This window comes from Megalobrama amblycephala, unplaced genomic scaffold (genome assembly GCF_018812025.1).
Source record: "Megalobrama amblycephala isolate DHTTF-2021 unplaced genomic scaffold, ASM1881202v1 scaffold343, whole genome shotgun sequence".
NCBI classification, from domain to species: Eukaryota; Metazoa; Chordata; class Actinopteri; order Cypriniformes; family Xenocyprididae; genus Megalobrama; species Megalobrama amblycephala.
This window is the reverse complement of record NW_025953347.1, coordinates 216,792-237,760: the sequence shown is the minus strand read 5'-3', so window position 1 is coordinate 237,760 and position 20,969 is coordinate 216,792. Positions and strand designations below refer to the sequence as shown.

The 20,969-nt window shown below is 42.0% G+C and overlaps 1 protein-coding gene across 1 annotated transcript; it reads right to left on the bottom strand.

The window, feature by feature from the left end:
- Positions 1-859: 859 nt before the first annotated feature.
- On the bottom strand, positions 860-19,542 carry LOC125261173. Its single transcript, XM_048179781.1, has 7 exons — positions 19,230-19,542; positions 11,389-11,697; positions 10,728-11,033; positions 9,347-9,661; positions 8,972-9,091; positions 3,196-3,327; positions 860-1,868 (listed from the first exon to the last, which is right to left on the bottom strand). Exons 1-7 carry the CDS (start codon positions 19,273-19,275, stop codon positions 1,783-1,785), a joined length of 1,314 nt encoding a protein of 437 aa, XP_048035738.1. The 5' UTR covers positions 19,276-19,542; the 3' UTR covers positions 860-1,782.
- Between the last annotated feature and the right edge of the window lie 1,427 nt (positions 19,543-20,969).

Here is a 20,969-nt window from a genome sequence, read left to right as displayed (position 1 = left end):
AAATTCATTATACAGAGATTTGAACAGTGTCTTTAGACTCATACAGACATCATGAATCTCAACAATGGTGAGAATAAAGAAAAAATTTTTTTCTTCTTCAGAAACACAGTTCCAACAGCCAGAGGAACATTAAAGTTAAGAAATCAAGGGTCAAGAGTTCAACTGAAGCAAGCACTTACCTCCATAATGGTGCCTTCAAACTTTATTATTTTCAATAAATATGAATATCTGAACCTCTGTTAATTCTCATTAAGTAATTTTGTATGAGAGAAATAAAGCCAGAGCGGTTTGTAATAAGTGAAGATGCTGAGATCTAGTGTTTAATGTTCTGTTGTTGCCAGTCATGTGATGTGTTTTCAGCTTTTAAATAAGGAGAATTCTTTTTTTTTTTTTTTTTATTAAGTTTTGTTTGGCACTCAGTGCTGCCAATCATTTGACCGTTTTTGTTACTAAGATAAAAATAAAAATACTGTTACAGACATCAAGAATCAGCCTGTGAATCTCAACAACGGTGACAAGCAACATATTCTGATCAACAGATAAACTCTGAACATTAGAAAACAAGCTACTAAAAAGTCACAGAAAAACAGCAAAATTTTAATAGTGAGAATAAATGAAATTACTAAGACAATTCAGCTCATAATTTATTCATGCAGCAATGCATGATGGGAGCCATGGATGAATTTTGATTGGTGGCTCCCAGAATGCACTGCAACATGCTTTATGATGGCCACCACTGTTGAGATTCACAGGATGATTCTTGATGTCTGTGTGTTTAAATGAAAGCTTTTATAAATCACACATTATTAAAAATCCTTTGAATTATTTTGAAAAAAATTTGATGATTCAGATCAAATAATGATTATGCGAAAACTTTTTTTTTTTTTTCTTGTATGGCTGTTGTAACTCAGTTACAGTAGCTAAACAAAATATAATTATAGCTTGCTAGAACTAAACTATAGCAAACACCTATCCCCTTGATGGTGACTAAATTTTTTCTCTTTTGGTGATTCTGCTTGTTATCATCAGGTGTCTTCAATAATGCTCAATCATCACTCAATTAATCACTTATTTATCTCATTAACTTTAACACTGCTTCAGTGGGTGGAAAAAAAAATATGGCAGAACTTCTACTTTCTGACCCCTGGAATGTCAACTGTAGTTAAGGGGTTAAACTACAATTGCGCGCTTGATTTGTTTAAAACCCTGGCTTCATTCATAACGAATCACCACTTTGTATTGCTCAGAGATGCAGAACAGCTCCGCTCTGGCTTTGTTTTGAACTATTTTTGTTGGAAAAAATAGAACAAAAACAGACAATATTGACTATATTACATGGTAGGATCTTTCCATGCTTTTTTACAGTAATATACTGGCAACACTGTTTCCAGTAATTTACTGTTGATTGTACAGTTATTTACTGTAATCTACAGTATGTTACTGTAAAGATACCATGAACTAAATTAAAACTCATGTTACCTCATTTCATTTGCAGAAACCAACTGCTTCAAATTTTCCGACTGCCATTTAAATTTACAAACTAATATTTATTATATGCTAATAATATAAACATATTATTACTATGAACTTATTTCTTTAGAGTTCAATAAAAACATTTTAGATAAAGAGATTTGTGATTATCTGTTAGGGCACCTTTAAAGAGACTTATCATTGTACTTGTATGTGTGCAAATGTTTGGTCGTTTATCATAAAACCTCAGAATTTCATTATTTCACATTATGTTCATGATGACTGAATGATTTTGATGACACCAAAGGCACTTTATAGCGACACTGTTTTTTTACGCTGCAGACACACCGATGGCAATAAATGCCTTTTCTCTGGCATATTTCTGAATGCAGTGGGATCTGAAAGGAAACACATGAGATAGATGACATTAATGAAAATCTTTGGTTTTGTATGGAGGATGACATATGAAATACAAATATATAATTAATATAATAATATCTAAACCATCTGAAGTCAATGTGTTTAAAGAGGACATATTCTGCTTTTTAACATCTTTATTTGTCTTGTGTGATGCTGTTTGAAAAACTTCTCTATATATCTTCTCTATATCAGTGTCACTGTTTCTGAACTCCCTGAAACGCCTCCATTGTAGTCTTGAGATTTCTTCTGGAAACGAACATGTCACAAAATTCCTTATTCAAATAATTCATATGCAGAATAAAGGGGCGGGGCCTGGTTGAGTTAGTTAGAAGTGTGTTGAAACTGGTGGATATGATAAGGGGTGGGACATTTTCCAAACACTCTCGAAGCTGTTGACCAATCACAACACACTTCTCCAGCCGACCAATCAGAGCAGATTGTTCCTTTCAGAAGGAGGGGCCTCATAGAGATTATATAAGCTTGTTTGACTTGATGCAGCACTGCACAGACTGATCGGGGGCTGACTTGAAGCAGTGCATGCCGATTTGTCTGACTTGATACAATGCCAATGCCAATGCCATGTGACTGTGACGATTGGCATCAAAGTACTATACAAAGTACAGTAAAACTGATAAAATATGTAGACCCCACTACATTGTTATTTAAATAATATATGCTTATGTTGCACTCTATTTTTGTAAAAACAGACGCTGTAAACAGCATGTACACTTTGTTTCAAACTATTATGCATTGCGGTTTTTGTAAATTTTTTCCTAAAAAGCCTATATAATTGGCAGTCAATAGGATTTGTCATTCCTCAACAATTATATTGTAATCTGGATTTTATTAAACAAAATTACCAATGATGATAATGGCATCTTTTTGCAAAATAACTTAAAATGCAGTTCCAAATTATTATGCAAAAAAGCACTTCTAAACACATAACAGTTTCTAAAAGATTGAAAACAGAAATCTTTTGTCATTTTTTGCATTGGAAGGTTATTTTTTTCAATTCAAAGCTATTTCAATCCAAAAACATCTTTACAGATGAAGTTACATATTAACAAAGGAGCCCTTCTTTGATATCACATTAACAACTCTCTCATCCATTGAGCTACACTGTTAGATCTTGCCAGGCTTTTTTTACAATCAAACAGACGTGAAGCAGCTCGTTAAGATTTTCAAGAACACTGGATAATTACAAACACGGAAAGCTAGAACTTCAGGAACAGGGCTAATCTAAATGACTGACAGTGCTGATCTAAAATAAGGTCTTTATAACACTGGAATATATGAGTTACTCACCAGACAACTTGCTTGATTTTTTTCGTCTTCTGTAGTTAGGTTGTTCATTATCCCCAGAGTCATCTATCTGTACTTTAGTATCAGTGTTCGGTGTGACAGATTCTTTCTCCCTCACTGACACTGACTTTATCTCTGTAAAGCAGCACAGAAACAGAAAATATAGTAGAGAATTTAGAACAAGAAAACAAACCATAGTAAAAAGCAACACCAACGCTCAGTATCTCATATAAACCCAACCTCTCATTATATAAATGTAAATGTCAGCTGAAAAATATAATATTGCATTTAAAGCTGACGACCTCTCTTTATGACGTTCTTCCATCACGATTGTTTAAGGACGTGGTAGACACTATTTGTCCCAGTATTTTATTATTGTACCATAAGAGTTTAAGCATGCTGTTATTGAACCTGTCTTAAAGAAAATGAATTTAGATTCACAGGATATAAAAATGTTTAGGCCTATTTCTAAATTGCCTTTTATAAACAAAATTTTAGAGAAAGTTGTTCACAACCAACTTGTTGACTTCTTGACTAGAAACAATATAATGGATATTTTTCAGTCGGGTTTTAGAACCAAACATAGTACAGAATCTGCATTATTAAAGGTCACAAATGATATTTTGTTAGGTCTTGACTCCAGGAAAAGTGTTGCATTAATGATGTTAGATTTAAGTGCAGCCTTCGATACCTTAGATCATGCGATTTTGATAGAACGCCTCAGAGATTATGTTGGGATTAAAGGTATAGCTCTTAAGTGGTTTTCTTCTTATCTCCATGACAGAACATGTTCTGTTAAAATTGGAAATTATGTTTCTGCATCTGCAACTATCTCTTGGGGGGTTCCTCAGGGATCAATTCTTGGCCCGACTTTGTTTTCATTATATATGTTGCCCTTGGGTTCAATTTTTAGGAAATACAATATTAATTATCATTTATATGCGGATGATCTACAACTGTATTTTCCTTTGGACTGTGATGGCTGTACATCTTTTTATGAGTGTTTGGCTGAGGTAAAGGGATGGCTAGCAAATAATTTTTTACAACTGAATGAGGATAAGACTGAGTTTATTATGTTTGGCTTGGTAACGACCTGGTTGAACGATATGGATCTTTTTCCAATAATACATACGGTTATGTGAAAAATCTTGGAGTCATTTTCGATCCTGAACTTCGCTTTGATCGTCAAATTAATAGCGTCATGAAAACATCGTTCTTTCAGTTGAGAAAATTGTCCAAACTGAAACTTATCATTTCAAATAAGGACTTGGAGACGGTTATGCATAAATAATGCCCAGTTTTCTTGAGGTTACAGGAAGGTTTTTATTAGGTATAATGTTCCTCAAACGTTCTTTCAACTTAATTTTGACGTTTACAAATTAACGTTGATTTGTAACATTCCTAGAACATGAAATGTTTTTTATCACCTCACTTGAGTTTATTATTTCCTTTTCCAATAGCCATTCAATTCCTAAAATAAGCAAAACTGCAGAAAAAAAGGTTGTTTGAACCACTTTAATGTAGTCATTTAACCATTAACCACATTTGAGGAACATCATACCTTATAAAAAACATTCCTCTAGCATCAAGAGAACTGGACATATTTTACATTCCCAGAACCAACACTGAATATTTAGAGAACGTTCTTATAACAAAATTCTGTTCGCTGGGAAGCTTGTTAAAGCGGGTCTTCCATCCTAAGCAGCCCAAAATGACTCTAAAATCAGCTCATAGACCAGGCTGGGAGACCAGCTAAGACCATGTTACCAGCTTCAACAGGCCAGGAAAAATATTGTGCCCCAGAAGACTACAAAATAGTCATACAGTACACACACACACACACACACACACAAATACATATTCACACACAGTTTGATGAAACAGGTTGCACAAGCTGTGTGCAAGTTATAACTTAGCATAATTTTGACGTAAAGAGGCATCAAGTTACGACTTGCACACTACTAAATATTTTTGAGTTGCACCATTAATCTTAGTTAAAACGTGACTCTTTGATCAGATATCTAAACTAAATATTTACAGAAACGTCCAATCAAGAGTAATGTTTGAAATAAAATATCAGACTGACTGAACTGCACCGGTAAGCTCTTGTTTTACCTGACAGACTTCAATCTTTATATATGATAAAGCTGACATTTACACTCCAAATCATTATGTATATATAAAAAATAATTGATTTTGTTAGTGTCTCTTCAACATGAACCCGTCCTAACATTATTTTTTTTGTATCAGTACTTGTTTTTTGATCCTTATTAATTTTAAATACAGTTTATGAATGATATTTACATATAAAATTACCTATGTTATTCATGATTTAGCAGCATCATATTTAATGGAAATTTTACCGTTAGTTATATAAGGCAAAATAACTTAGAATGAAGAATAAACTGAACCTCACAGCATTTCAACACAACTTCTGCCCATGTATTTCTAGGCTGATATTGGATTATTGAAGGTAAACATCATATTATGCGTATTATATGCATTACTCTACAAAAAGCTTATGACCTACTAGCTATGTTCTGCCTTAAGGACCAACCCTGGTCCACGTGTAATCCACATGTACCAGATCTGGAACTATGTTGCTGTCTGGGAATGGTACAACCAAATAAACTACAGAGTTGGTTACAAACTAGCTAGTAGTCTAGTCCTCTAGTGTGGACTTCACTTTCCAATTTATGTAATAACTTACTGGTGCAACCCAACCCATACACCGCTCACGGCGTGTCTTCAGGAGTACCTTTTGCTCTAAACCTGATACCCCTCCGTGCATCTGGACTAATCATAGATCGTCGTCCATGCCCAGACAAGTACCCACCGGCAATACTATACATCACTCTTTAATTTATCTCACTGATGCCCAGCAACGTACTGCTAACTTGAATTCCCTGCATCGTCATTTTGCCCTTCTGAACTGTCGATCCATATCGGACAAAGCCCCTTATCTCAACGAAATTATCACTGACAATAAACTTGACATTTTAACTTGGCAAGTTCCGGATGATTTTCTACAGTTAAATCTTCTCGCACCTGAAGGATATAAGTATCTGTCCAGACCTCGTCTGCATGGTAAAGGTGGTGGTCTCGCTGTCATTTACCGGGACAATCTCCGTCTCACGCAACTTCATTTTCATGATACCAATACATTTGAATATATGGTATTAAAAGCTGACTCTCTTATAATTATTTTGCTCTATCGTCCTCCTAAAGCCCTGTCCAACTTTTTTTCTGAACTCAGTGAACTGTTAATCTTTGCCTGTTCATTGTCATTTCCCATTCTCCTGCTTGGTGACTTCAATATTCATGTCGATACTGTTTGCTCTAACACTAATCAATTACTGTCTGTCTTTGAATGTTTTAATCTGACTCAGCATGTTCATTTTCCTACCCATTCTCGTGGTCATATCCTCGATCTGATATGTACATCGAGGCTGTTTCATCTCTTCTTCTGACACTGGTATCTCTGATCACACACTTCTTGACTTTAGCTTAAGTCTGCCGATGCATAAGAAATGCCTCAAAACTGTTATTTCATACCGTAATCTGAAAGCTATTGATACTGCATCATTCTGTACCTCTATTGTTTCTTCAAACCTCTCAGATGTCTTTGATATTTCTTCTCCCTCCATGATATTATCTAACTATCACTCCATAATTTCTGAAATCTTACAGCAGCATGCTCCTATTAAGACCAGAAGTGTCCCCTCTTCCCACTCTTCTCCTTGGTATACCCCTGAGCTCCATATTCTCAAAGCTACTGGTAGACGGCTTGAGCGTCTCTACAGAAAAACTGGACTTACTGTACATTATTTAGCATTTCTTGATCATCTCAAAATATACAAATCTGCTCTCATCTCGGCTCGCTCTAGTTTTGTCTCTGCCACAATTAATAAATCAAGCAACAGGCCAAAAGCATTATTCAACACAATAAATAAGCTCACTAAACCTCCACCTCAAGACTGTTCTATCTAATTACCGTCCTATTTCAAATTTACCCTTCATAGCAAAATTACTGGAAAGCACTGTTGCCTCCCAACTCCAGTCTTTTCTAGTTGAAAATAATCTCTTCGATCCCTTTCAATCTGGTTTTCGCCCCTCCATAGTACTGAAACTGCACTTGTGAATGATCTACTGCTTTCTGCTGATTCTGGTTCTCTGTCTATACTTCTGCTACTTGACCTCAGCTCTGCCTTCGATACCGTCTCCCATGAATTACTTGTTTCTCGTCTCTCCGATTTGGGTATTTCTGGTTCTGCTCTCTCTTGGTTTTCTTCCTATCATTCTGACAGACAATTTTACATCTCAGTTAAGGATTTTCGATCACCGACTGTCCCCTTAAAGAGAGGTGTTCCCCAGGGATCTGTTCTCGGGCCTTTATTATTCATAATTTACATCATACCACTTGGTCAGATTCTACAACGTCACGGTCTCAACTATAATTTTTACGCTGATGACATTCAATTATACTCAATCTGCACACCTACTCTACCCCTAAACAGACAAAATCTCTGTTTGTGTTAAAGAAATAAAAAATTGGCTTAATTCAAATTTTCTGAAACTCAACATGGACAAAACTGAGATTATTTTCATTGGAACTCCCTCACTTACTAGCCATATTTCTACCAATCTCACCTGTGAAATTGCTGGTTCTCACATCAAAACATCCAATACTGTTAAAAATTTAGGTCTAATTATTGACTCCACCCTTTCCTTTCAGTCTCATATTACCCCTATTACCAAATCTGCATTCTTTCACCTACGTCGCATTGCCCAACTCCGTCCCTTCATCAGTACCAAAGACGCTGAAACTGTCATTCATGCATTTGTCTCATCATGCCTTGCCTAATGTAATGCTCTTTTCATTGGTCTACCGTCCAGCTCCATTTCCAGATTACAATACATTCAAAACTCTGCTGCTAGCATACTCACCCATACCAAGCGTTCTGCTCACATCACCCCAATTTTGTATGATCTCCACTGGCTTCCAGTTGCCTACCGTATTAAATTCAAAATTCTCCTGCTCACTTTTAAATCTCTTCATGGCTTGGCTCCCCATTATCTCTGTAATTTGCTCGTCCCCTACACTCCGACTCACTCACTACATTCCTCTGACTCTGGCCTTCTTGTTGTCCCTCGGTATCGCCTCTCTTCAATGGGGGGCAGATCATGCAGTACTATCGCACCCAAACTCTGGAATTCTCTCCCTCGCTCACTCTGTTGTGTCAATAATATCTCTGAATTTAAATCATTACTCAAAACTCACCTGTTTTCTGAATGTTATACCTCTTGATTTGTTTCATTATTTGCACTGCATTATTACTAATATTTCTCTGAATGTTATGTCTCAAGTCCTGTTTTGTAATTTTGTACTTGACTCCTTTTTCTGTATACTTCCATTTTCATTATTGTTTCTCTCATTGTCTACTCGTATTATCTCTTCCTTATTATGTATACTGTGTCCTTGAGCTCTGGAAAGGCGCTATATAAATAAAACTTATTATTATTATTATTATTATTATTATTATGTTGCATTAGCTGCCAAGTTAAGACTGTCCTGAAAACTAGTTTGACCAACTGGTTAGTTTTTTGGATTCAAATTAGACCGATCAGCCTTTTTATGTAACTGACTTAGAAAAGTTCTGACCATGAAGAAAAAAAATTAGATGACTAAATTTAAAAGTAATTTAAGCAGTTTATGCAACCAGCCACCTGAATTTGAACAAACTCTAATGTATAGCAAAGCTCATTGTTTTTCCCTTACTTGTTTTAGCCATAATTTGATGAACTAGTATAGGGATCTTGTGGCGATAGCAAAACCCAACAGCTGCAACACCAACAACAAGAACAATCCCTGCTATTACAACTGAAGACAGACTGGGTACTGTAATGATAAAGAGAGACAGTCATTAGTGTCAGTGAATGAGTCTGACTAAAACACTTTGAAAAAATTGCATTTGGCTAAAACAAGGTAAATATGAATCTGATTCGGTTTAAGGTGAATAATGAGCCACTAATATTTTGAAACATGTCAGCGGTATTAAAGCATTTACTCAGATGTCTTGGGCTCTGACATGTTAAATTGTTCATTTAACTTTAGGATTGTTTATAGAGCTCTGATCACCCTTGATGGACTCACCACTGACAGTAACAGTGAATCTCAGGTGTCTGTTGCTGTTGATCTGCAGTTCATAGAGTCCAGAGTCTGAGGTGTTGCATTTGGTGATGGTCAGAGATCCAGTCTGGTTATTAAGCTGCAGTCTGTCTCTGAATCTTTCATCATCACCATCATATGTATAGAACTGTTGGGTCAGCGAGGACTGGTTTTTATAGATTCCAGCTAGGATAGTGTCTCCAAACATCCACATTATCTCATCATCTGTCTGTATTTCAGTAAGACCAGTCTGTAAAGTGACAGAATCTCTCTTCATCACGGACTCCGTCCTCATTTCACCTGTAACAACAAACATACGAAGAACAGAGAATGAAATTCATACAGGAAGAGATTTCATCATAACATTTATTCTTGTTTAGAAGCCGCTTCTCTCAGATATAAAGTGTGCAATTATAAATCAAGCTTTTTCCACAAGAGAGAGTTTGAGGACAATAATTATTAAACTAATAGTTCCAGTTATTTATCTGTTTAAGCCTTAATACAAAATATTCAGTGCAAACAATAATTTTAATCTTAAATTTTTTTAGTGCTGATCCAATTAAATATATTATTACATTAAACCCCTGTTTCACAGACAAGGCTTAAGTCTAGTCCTAGACTAAATTGCATGTTTGAGCTTTTTTAACTTAAAGTAACTTGCACTGACATTATGACCACCTTCCTAATATTGTGTTGGTCCCCCTTTTGCTGCCAAACAGCCCTGACCCGTCGAGGCATGGACTCCTCTAGACCCCTGAAGGTGTGCTGTGGTATCTGACACCAAGATGTTAGCAGCAGATCCTTTAAGTCCTCTAAGTTGTGAGGTGGAGCCTCCATGGATCGGACTTGTTTGTTCAGCACATCCCACAGATGCTGGATTGGATTGAGATCTGGGGAATTTGGAGGCCAAGGCAACACCTGAAACTCGTTGTTGTGCTCCTCAAACCATTCCTGAACCATTTTTGCTTTGTGGCAGGAGCATTATCCTGCTGAAAGAGGCCACAGCCACCAGGGAATACCGTTTCCATGAAAAGGTCTACATGCTCTGCAACAATGCTTAGGTAGGTGGCCAAAGGTTTCCCAGCAGAACATTGCCCAAAGCATCACACTGCCTCCGGCGGCTTTCCTTCTTCACATAGTGCATCCTGGTGCCATGTGTTCCCCAAGTAAGCGACGCACACACACCCAGCCATCCACGTGATGTAAAAGAAAATGTTGGCTCTTCCCTGACTGTTCTGCGGCTGCAGCTCCATACGGAACAAACTGTGATGCACTGTGTTAAATGCCCTAATTAAACTAAGGCTTAATCTTAAACTTAATCTAAGCCCTGTCTGTGAAACTGGGACTGAAAACACAAGCTACTCACCGCTGACAGTCACATTGAATGACTTGTGTATGGTGTGATTGCTGCTGCCGGTAGTGATGTCGACTTCATAAAATCCAGAGTGATTGGTTCCGATGTTCCTGATGGTCAGAGATCCAGTCAAATAGTACAGATGCAGTCTGTCTCTGAATCTCCCATCAGCACCATTGTGTTTAGAGACTTTTCTAGCCTTTCTATTGATTTCAGCTACAGGAGGGTGTTGATTCTGTATTTCAGTAAGATCAGTGTTTAGAGTGACTGAATCTCCCACTATTACTGACACTGACTTCACTGGATCAACAGGCAGAGCTGGAAAAGAAACAGAAATAGTTACTGCAACTGTTCAGATCATCACTGGTCCAAAAGCACATTTCAGCTCTTGAAGATCTCCTGGATAAAGCAACAACACTTTCGACCATCCAGAGGATAAGTAATCTGGAGAACTGATGGATGGAAAGCAAAAACAGAAAACTTCTAAAAGAAAATGTGTTCATAAAATAATTCCTCACTCTTGTTTGACCTGCGCTTGTCAATGAGGCGAAGTTGGTTAGCGAAGTTATGATTCCATGACTAAATAATCACATCTGCTATATGTATGGTCATTTCCAGGCATATGAGAACTAGAGCAGGCAATAATTACAACATTTACAAAACTGATACTCACCAATGACACTGAATATCTTGTTTAGAGTATGTCCGCTGGTTGCTTCATAACGTCCAGAGTGTTCAGTTCTGATGTTTCTGATAGTGAGATCTCCAGTTTGATTGTCCAGTTTCAGCCTGCCTTTGAATCTCTGATTAAGAGCTTCATCATCTATAAAGCTCTTATTGGCTCCTCTGTTGATCTGAGCTATGCGGACGCCTTCAGCTCCAAACCTCCACTCTAACACATCATCTTTCTCTATTTCAGTGAGGTTAGTGTGTAAAGTGACAGAATCTCCCTCCACCACTGACACTGAATCACCAAACACACCTGCAGATAAAGTAACAATTAGACAGACAAAAAATAGATACAATTATAAACAGACTTATGTGCACTCCAGAAGCTTGTGTTCTTGTGGTGTCATCATCCCAAAGAGGCACAAAATCACATTTACAGACCTTTGACTGTTCCCTGCTGGTGGAATGACCTGACCAACTCAAATTGAGCTTTTTCGTCAACACTTGACCTATTAATACTAACACTTACTATTCTATTTCTATGCTATTTTTAATTTAAAAATGTTTGCAACATGTACTGTGCTAGACTAACTGGGACTGGTTATTTTTGGTTTGATTGCTTCTATTGTTCTCGTCATTTGGATAAAAGCGTCTGCTAAATAATTAAATGTAATCTGTCAGCATACAGACTTGATGTAATTTAGTCTTGCCTAAAAAACTAATTTATAGTTTACATTAAATTGAAATACAAATTATAGATTTAATTTAATAATAGGCTAACAAAACGGGTAAGAGTTGGTTTTATATTCGCACATTCGGACATCCGTATTCAATAGCCTTGTTAATCACACTACATTGGACATTCAGTGGACATTCACAAGTAAATATGCCATTAAAACAATACTTGCCTATTTTGATCGACTGTGAAAAATGTTGTAAGTTGACAATCGTTGGTTGTCAATATCATGTCGCTGCTTAAAATTCACAAACATTAATTTATTGCACATTTATTGGAAAGTCTGAATTTATCAGAAGTCCGAATGTGCGAATATAAAACCAACTTTACCCAAGTCTCCTAAATACAGAACTCATGAATACTATAACTGTGTCAGCACAGCAGGACAAAGTAACGTACTCGGTTACTAACGTAACCTCGGTTCCCTGAGATACGGAACGAGTACTGCGTCACTTGCTGTGCCACGAGGCTGCGGCTCAGGGTCGTCGCTTCAGTCGATTACACTGAAATCCTATGGCGAAACGCCTGCTTATATAGCCCCTAACCCCGCCCATTTCGGCGGGAATATTCACGCGCTTTGTCGCCATAGGCCGCGCAGCTATGCTGCGCCGTCATTGGTTCAACAACTTGTCTATGAGTGAACCAATGACGATGCAGTTACACTGCGTTATTGAAAAAGGCTTCAGCAGCGGGGAAAAAGGGAGACCTTTCCCCATACGCAGTACTCGTTCCGTATCTCAGGGAACCGAGGTTACGTTAGTAACCGAGTACGTTCCCTTTCGATACTTCACTCGTACTGCGTATGGGGAACGAATTCAACCACGCCGTGCCACGGCTGGGAACGATATAGCCTGAAATTGGACACATGGGAGTGGGTCCAAAAGACAAGCGAGAAGGCAAAGCCTTAATCGAACCCTAGTTACACTTAAGGAAATAATTCCTGGGGTTGTGTGAGGCGGAACTCGCCAGAGGCCGCTTAATCACACTGAAAGAACCCGAGCTTGCAAGGTCGGGACATCGAGATGATAGAATCTGACAAAAGTGGATGGCGAAGACCAGCCGGCCGCCTCACAGATGTCTTGAATGGAAACTCCGTTGGACCAAGCCCACGAGGAAGCCATTCCTCTAGTGGAGTGGGCCCTGACTCCTATGGGGCAGTCTGCACCCAGTGAGGAGTAGCACAGGTTAATAGCGTCCACTATCCAACGGGAAAGGCGCTGTTTTGAGACCGGAGACCCTTTGGTGCGGCCACCAAAACAAACAAAGAGCTGATCCGACTGCCTGAAAGGCTGCGATCGCTCCACATAGGTCCTCAATGCCCTGACTGGGCAGAGTAGCTCTAGCTCTCGTTCATCCGCCGAGGGAGGAAGAGCAGAAAGCGAGATGACCTGAGCTCTAAACGGGGTTGAGAGCACCTTAGGAACGTAGCCATGCCTAGGTTTCAGAACGACCTTCGAGTCTCCAGGCCCAAATTCAAGGCATGCAGGGCTCACAAAGAGGGCCTGCAAATCGCCAACGCGCTTAACCGATGCCAGTGCTAACAGCAGAGCGGTCTTTAGCGTTAGGGGCCTGAGATCGGCTGAACCTATTGGCTCAAAGGGGGCTCCCTTTAAGGCCCTGAGGACCAGCGAGAGGTCCCAAGTGGGAACGGTGAGGGGGCGAGGAGGATTTAATCGCCTAGCACCCCTCAGGAACCGGATTATAAGGCCGTTACATCCCACTGATTGGCCAGCAATGGGAGCATGGAACGCCGCAATGGCTGCTACGTAAACCTTAAGAGTGGAAGGGGTGTGCCCCATTTCCAAGCGTTCTTGGAGGAAAGACAGTATGAAGGATACGTCACTCTCCACAGGGTCTATGTTGCGTGAGGAACACCAATCAACAAAGACAGACCATTTCTGGTCATAGAGGCGTCTCGTGGACGGGGCTCTAGCCTGAGAAATGGTATTTAGGACGTCCCCGGGGAGGCTGTTCGGCTCCCATCGAGGGACCAGAGGTGCAGAGCCCAAAGCTCCGGCTGTGGGTGCCAGATCGTTCTGTTTGCCTGAGAGAGGAGGTCCCGTCTCAGGGGAATCGGCCACGGGGCTCTCAGGGAGAGCTTGAACAGCTCCGAGGACCAAACCTGGTTCCTCCAGAGCGGGGCCACCAGAAGGACTCTGTGTTGGTCTTCTCTGATGCGCCTGATGACCTGAGGGATCAGTGCGATCGGAGGGAAGGCATAAAGGAGCGTGCTGGGCCATGTATGGGCCAGGGCATCGACTTCCTTCGAGAAAAATGTTGGGCAATGAGAGTTGTCTTCTGAGGCGAAGAGGTCTATCTCTGCCCTCCCGAAGAACTCCCAAATCTTGAGGACCACTTGGGGGTGGAGCATCCACTCGTCGGAGGGGATGTTGCTCCGTGACAACATGTCTGCACCCAGATTGTTCCTGCCAGGAACATGAGTCGCTCTGAGCGACTGAAGCCTCGGAAGAGCCCATTCCAGAAGACGTTTCGCCAGAGCGCATAAGCTGTTGGACGAGAGACCGCCCTGGTGGTTTAAATATGACACCACTGTCATACTGTCCGATCGGACTAGAACATGACGTCCTGTCAAGTGAGCCTGAAAAGACTGAAGGGCCTTCATCACTGCTAGCATCTCTAGACAGTTGATGTGTAGACGGCTTATCTCGTGACTCCACGAGCCGAAGGCCGGTCTGCCCTCGCATACAGCGCCCCAACCCGAGTTGGAAGCGTCCGTTGAGAGCACCGTCCTTCGTGAGACCGCCTGTAAGGGTACTCCGCGCTTGAACCACATAGGGTCCATCCAAGGTTTCAGGGCTAGAAGACAGGCCTGATTGACTTTGAGACATAAGCGGCCGTGCCGCCAGCCGCTGGGAGGAACCCAGAACTTCAACCAGTACTGAAGAGGCCGCATCCGAAGAAGGCCGAGCTGCAGCACCGGGGAGGCGGAAGCCATCAGCCCTAGTAGCCTCTGGAAAAACTTCAGAGGGAGACAGGCTTTGTTCTTGATTGAGGCCGTGAGCTGCTGAATCGCTAGAGCACGCTCCGGCGAGACTACTGCCGTCATGCGGACTGAGTCGAAAACTGACCCCAGAAACGAGATTCGCTGGGTGGGGCACAGCGAGCTCTTGGCTAAGTTGACCCTGAGACCCAGACATTGTAAATGGCTGAGGAGCACGGATCTGTGGTGTTCCAGCTCGGTTCACGAACGGGCTAGAATGAGCCAGTCGTCGAGATCATTTAGGACCCGGATTCCCATTTGCCTCAGAGGGGAAAGCGCCGCGTCCATGCACTTGGTGAAAGTGCGAGGAGCCAGAGACAGCCCGAAGGGCAGGACCGTATATTGGTACGCCACTCCCTCGTATGCGAATCTCAAGAATCGTCTGTGACGGGGGGCTATCTGGATGTGAAAATACGCATCCTTCAGGTCCAGCGAGCAGAACCAGTCCTTGGGGCAAATGTGCGCAAGGATCTGTTTCAGCGTCAGCATTTTGAACTTCCGTCTCATGAGGGAGTGATTCAAAAGTCTGAGGTCTAGAATGGGTCTGAGACCTTCTTGGGGACCAGAAAGTAGCGGCTGTAAAAGCCTGACTCGCTCTCTGTCGGGGAAACTATTTCCACAGCTCCCTTTCTTAGCAACGTCATGACTTCGGTTCGGAGGATATGCGAGTCGTCCGGATTGACCGAGGTTTGAAGCACCCCGCCGAAGCGAGGGGGCCGTCGTGCAAACTGGAGCGAGTAGCCCTGGGTTACGATCCCCATAACCCATTCTGACACATCGGGGATGGCCTGCCAGGCCTCGGCCTGAGTGGCAAGGGGTTGAATGATATCGGGCGACAGACCGCCGTTGAGGGGGTCGTACACCGAGAGAGGTGGAAGAGGAAATTTGCTCTTTTTTTGATGAGGTAAAATATTGTTCGCCGTGAAAACGGCGTTTAGGGTGGGCGCAACAGGTGTGGGCCCAGCTGTCACTTGGAGCATGTTTCCCACGCCCGGAATTAAACGAGGCGGAGGGGAAATTACTCGTGGGAGCTTTTGGGGCTGTCCGGTCGCAACGGGACGATCCCCCATCCTCTTCCTTCCTGACGAATCAGGACGACTTCGGAGGCACCGGGTCCAGCACAATCTTGGGCCGGGGTCCCTGGCGTCTCGGGAAGGGAGGGCGCTTCGCAGGGCGCGAGCGCTGGCGATGCTCCTTGGGTGGCGCTGCCTGTGTTGCGGGTGGAGCTGGCTTGTTCTGCTGAGCCGGCGCAGTCCTGGGGCGGCTGGATGCAGAAGCAGAGCTGGAGCGCTTAGGCAAGAAATGCCTCATAGCCTGAGACGATTTCTGCGCAGCAGTAAAGCGCTCGGTGAAGCCGTCCACTGCAGGCCCGAAGAGACCAGAGGGAGAGACCGGGGCGTCTAAGAAGGCCGTCTTGTCCAGGTCCTTGATCTCCGTAAGGTTGAGCCACAGGTGGCGCTCCAAAACTACCAGGCTGGCCATGGAACGCCCGATGGCCTGGGCCGTGGCCTTCGTGGCTCGCAGGGCAAGGTCGGTGGCGCTGCGAAGATCCTTGAAAGCCGGCGCGTCAATTCCAGACTCGTCCAGCGAGCGGAGGAGTTTGGCCTGGAAGACCTGAAATATGGCCATTGTATGAAGCGCGGAGGCAGCCTGGCCCGCCGAGGTGTAAGCCCGTCCAGCCAAAGTAGAGGTGGTCCGACAGGGCTTGGAAGGAAGGGCCCTCTTGGTCTTCCATCCCACAGCCGCGGGAGGGCAGAGGTGAGCAGCCACCGCTTCGTCTAGGGGTGGCAGGTGCTCGTATCCCTTCTCTTCGGCGCCGTCGACGGCGGTGAGGGCGGAGCGGTGCGTTGTGTGAAGGCGGGCGGAATACGGAGCGCGCCACGACTTCGTGAGCTCCTCGTGGACCTCGGGGAAAAAGGGCGCTGAGCGCTGGCGAGGTGCTTGGCGGCGGCCTGGCAGGAACCACTCGTCCAGGCGGCTGCGAGACGGCTCCTCTGGAGGGGCCAACTCGAGGTCCAGCTCTTCCACGGCTCTGGACAGGATGCGGAATAGTTCGGCATCCATGCCCTGGCCGTGCTCAATGGGCTCCAGATGGGCACATGAGTGACGGGGCATCGGGAGATGCCGGTGCCGTGAAAACGGCAGTTGGGTGGCTCTTTTGTAGAGTGGCGAGGGCCGCGGAAGCTCTTAGAAGCGGTGAAAACCACTGTTAAACGCTCTTTTAGAGCGGCGTTAAGCCGCGGGTGAAGCTCTCAGGCGGCGCGCCGGATGGCGGCAGGGGACGCACAGGAAGCGGCCGGGAGCGGGAAGCGGCGGCTAGACGACGGCGCTGCAGCTGCAGTCAGTGAAGGCGCCGGCGCTGTCCTCGTCTGGCGAATCCAGGCGAGTCCGCTGCGGGAGCCTCTTCAGACGGCGGCGAGAGCTGTCAGGAAGGCGGCGAGCTTCTTCGGCTTCAGGCGGAGATTAGCGAAGAGAAGTAGAGGTCGTCGCTGAAGGAGAAAACACTGAAATCCTATGGCGAAACGCCTGCTTATATAGCCCCTAACCCCGCCCATTTCGGCGGGAATATTCGCGCACTTTGTCGCCATAGGCCGCGCAGCTATGCCGCGCCGTCATTGGTTCAACAACTTGTCTATGAGTGAACCAATGACGATGCAGTTACACTGCGTTATTGAAAAAGGCTTCAGCAGCGGGGAAAAAGGGAGACCTTTCCCCATACGCAGTACGAGTGAAGTATCGAAAGGGAACATGTATTTGTTGTAATAAAAGCTTGTCAATCTGCACATGGTGCAGAATCTTTCAAAAAACAGGAAATATTAAATATAAGGAAAAATAAATGTTAGCAGATGACAAGGGTTGTTGCATTACTTTCCCTATTTACATTTACTCTTTGTTCATGGCATTAATTGACAGTTTCTGATAAGTATTTCCATGAGTAGATCGAATTAAATTTTCTGTCAGACATATAGGGAAACAATATATCATGTATTAACTAACAAACTCACAATGAACAATTATGTTAGTTAATAAACATACAGTAATTCAATTGTTTGTTCATGTTCACAGTGCATTAACAAATGTTAATACAACTTTTGATTTGAATAATGTATTGATAAATGATTAATTACAGACATCCCAAGTCTCCCGGAAGTTCCGGGAGTCTCCCGCATATTGATAGCGGCTCCCTGATGCCCGCAAATTAGTTAAAATCTCCCGGAATCTAGAGCGAGCGAGCAAGAGCGCGCATAGAGACTGTGTTTCAAACCAGCGCGCGCACGGCAGAGAGGGAGAGGGAGCGAAAGAGACCTTGCGTGTGTGTGTGTGTGTGTGTGTGCTAGTGTGCGAAGCGCATGTAAGACAGAGAGCATCCCGAATGGCCTTTTTCGGCAAATCAACCAATCAATTATCATAGTGAGTTGACAAGTTTCATTTCATGTGCATATTATTCAGGCAGTTGCCAGCTACATGAAAACAACACTCCTTAACTGTTTAAAGTTGCAATGAAAATAAATAAAAGCAGTTTACATAAATAGTATAAACTTTTAAAAGTAATCTACATATTTAAACATAATTAACGAATAATTGGATATGCCTATGCTTATAGCTCCTTCCTCTTTTTTTGGGGGGGGAATGATACCTCCCTGAAATGACTTTTTGCAGGTTGGGATGTCTGTAATTAACATTAACTAAGATTAATGAATGCTGTAGAAGTATTGTGCATTAATTAGTTCATGTACAACAACAACTAAAGTAGTTAATTTATGTTACTAATGAAACCTTTTTGTAAAGTGTTACCATTTTCAAAATACACAGAGATTACCACAAATGTGTTTTAAACAACCATCCTCAATCTCCCCTACTTTTACTAAAACACTTGAGAAACAAAAAAACCCCTTTGACCCCATCTTAACAAACATTAACATCGTGCCCTTTAAATGGGGAGTAAATGTAGCTATCAAGGTCAGGAAACTGTTCGTGCCTTAAATGCTACTAAAATATAGTTGATTTATTAGGAAACTGTGTGAATAACAATATGAAATGAATGAAAATAAACTGGGATTTTACAAAGCAAGTTAATAAACTGTTATGTAAATAAACATAATCTTACCGTCAAAGACAATATAGAACACAAAGAACAATAATATGTTCGTCATATTTCTGTGGATGTCAGTAAAATATCAATATACGAACACATGAAGATGATAGGCTATTATTTGTAATCTGCGCCGCTGTGTCGTTGTCAGTTATTCCCGAGGTGATTGATAGACAAATCACTGAAAACTCGACTGAAGATCGACAGAAAACTCAATGCCGACTGTTGATGAATTTATTTGATTAGCCAATATCTGTTATCTGTCATTAAAAGCAAAAAAGGGCCGAATTCTCCGTGACACAGGATAGGGACGGCTCCAGGATCAGTGCCAGTGGATACTCCCAAGTATCATTGAAACTGTCATAAAAACAACACGTGACATGCGAGGGCCAGTCAGGGCAAGTACACCTGTCTGCAGCCTGCATAACCGCCCCATACCTGCTCTGATGCTCAATCCTCATTCATAGGCAAACATGATAGAAAGGCTCTGTCTCAAATGGCACCCTAAACACTCGAGTTCTTTTTACGAGTCCGACTCCGCAGTCCGCACTTTAATGACATAACCCCCAGCCAGTGGCGTTGCACAGGGGGAGCTGGGGGGCTTGAGCCTGCCCCTTTGATCTCGAAAGTGAAAGTGCCCTTTGCGGTCGCATCGCGGTGCTCTCGCGTTCTCATTTCTCCCCCCCGGAACGCGATTTCTACTGCAGGAGAAACACACAATCACACAACGCCCTCTAAATATTCAGTGTTGGTTCTGGGAACATAAAAAAAACATTAGCCTAAGTTTTCTTGACGTTACGTATTTATAAGTTAATGTTCCTCAAATGTTCTTTCAACTTAATTTTGATCTAAAAAATCCACATTGTAGGAACGTTGATTTGTAACATTCCAAGAGCATAAAAATTGTCCAGTTTCCTTAATGTTAGTAGAATGTTATTTTAAGGTTAGTTTGATGTTCCTGAAACTTTCTTTCAATCATTCAAACACCTGCTGTGAACAAACACTGAAAGAAAGAGAAATAAGAACACAAACTACAACTTTCTTCAGCCACAGCCTTAGATGAACTGAAGATAAAAGACATTAAATCGCTGAAGATCTGATTAAACAACTCCACAAACAGCATTACCAGCTTCACTTATTATAACCAGACTGACTTTTCTGTCACACGTCTATAGAAGCTCTTATTGAGAATGAACAGAGGTTTAGATGTTGATGTCTTATTGAAAATGTTTCTTTAGTTGATATCTTGACCCTTGACTATTGTAGAGTTGCTTCTTTATCAGCAACTGCAGGTGTTTTCAGAAAACATTTTTGATAAAGCAGATCAACATGTCTGTTTTAATAACAGATGAATGATTGCCTATTTGAAAGTGAACATAAAAAAATGTTAAATTCAGCATGTCATCACAGCTTTTCTCCTGCAGAGAGCAGAATGACTGTTACTGTGACCAGCTCAGTTTGTGAAATCTGCTGTGGTCTCCGTCATTGACATCTGTGCAGAGATGTGGTTTGAGCTGTTATTTGTTGGATGTGGCATGCGTGCAGATAGACTTCCTAAACCATGATATGAAACTATTAAAAACACAATGATAATAGACTATCCAGAGTATGAATATACTAAATCTATAGTAGGCCTATATTTGTGTATTGTTTTTACCAGCTTTCACCATGTTTTACTGTATGTAACAGCTGTAGATGCGGTAATTTCAATGAAGTGTTTGGATTAGGGTGGTCAGTTTTGGATGCAGATTAGAT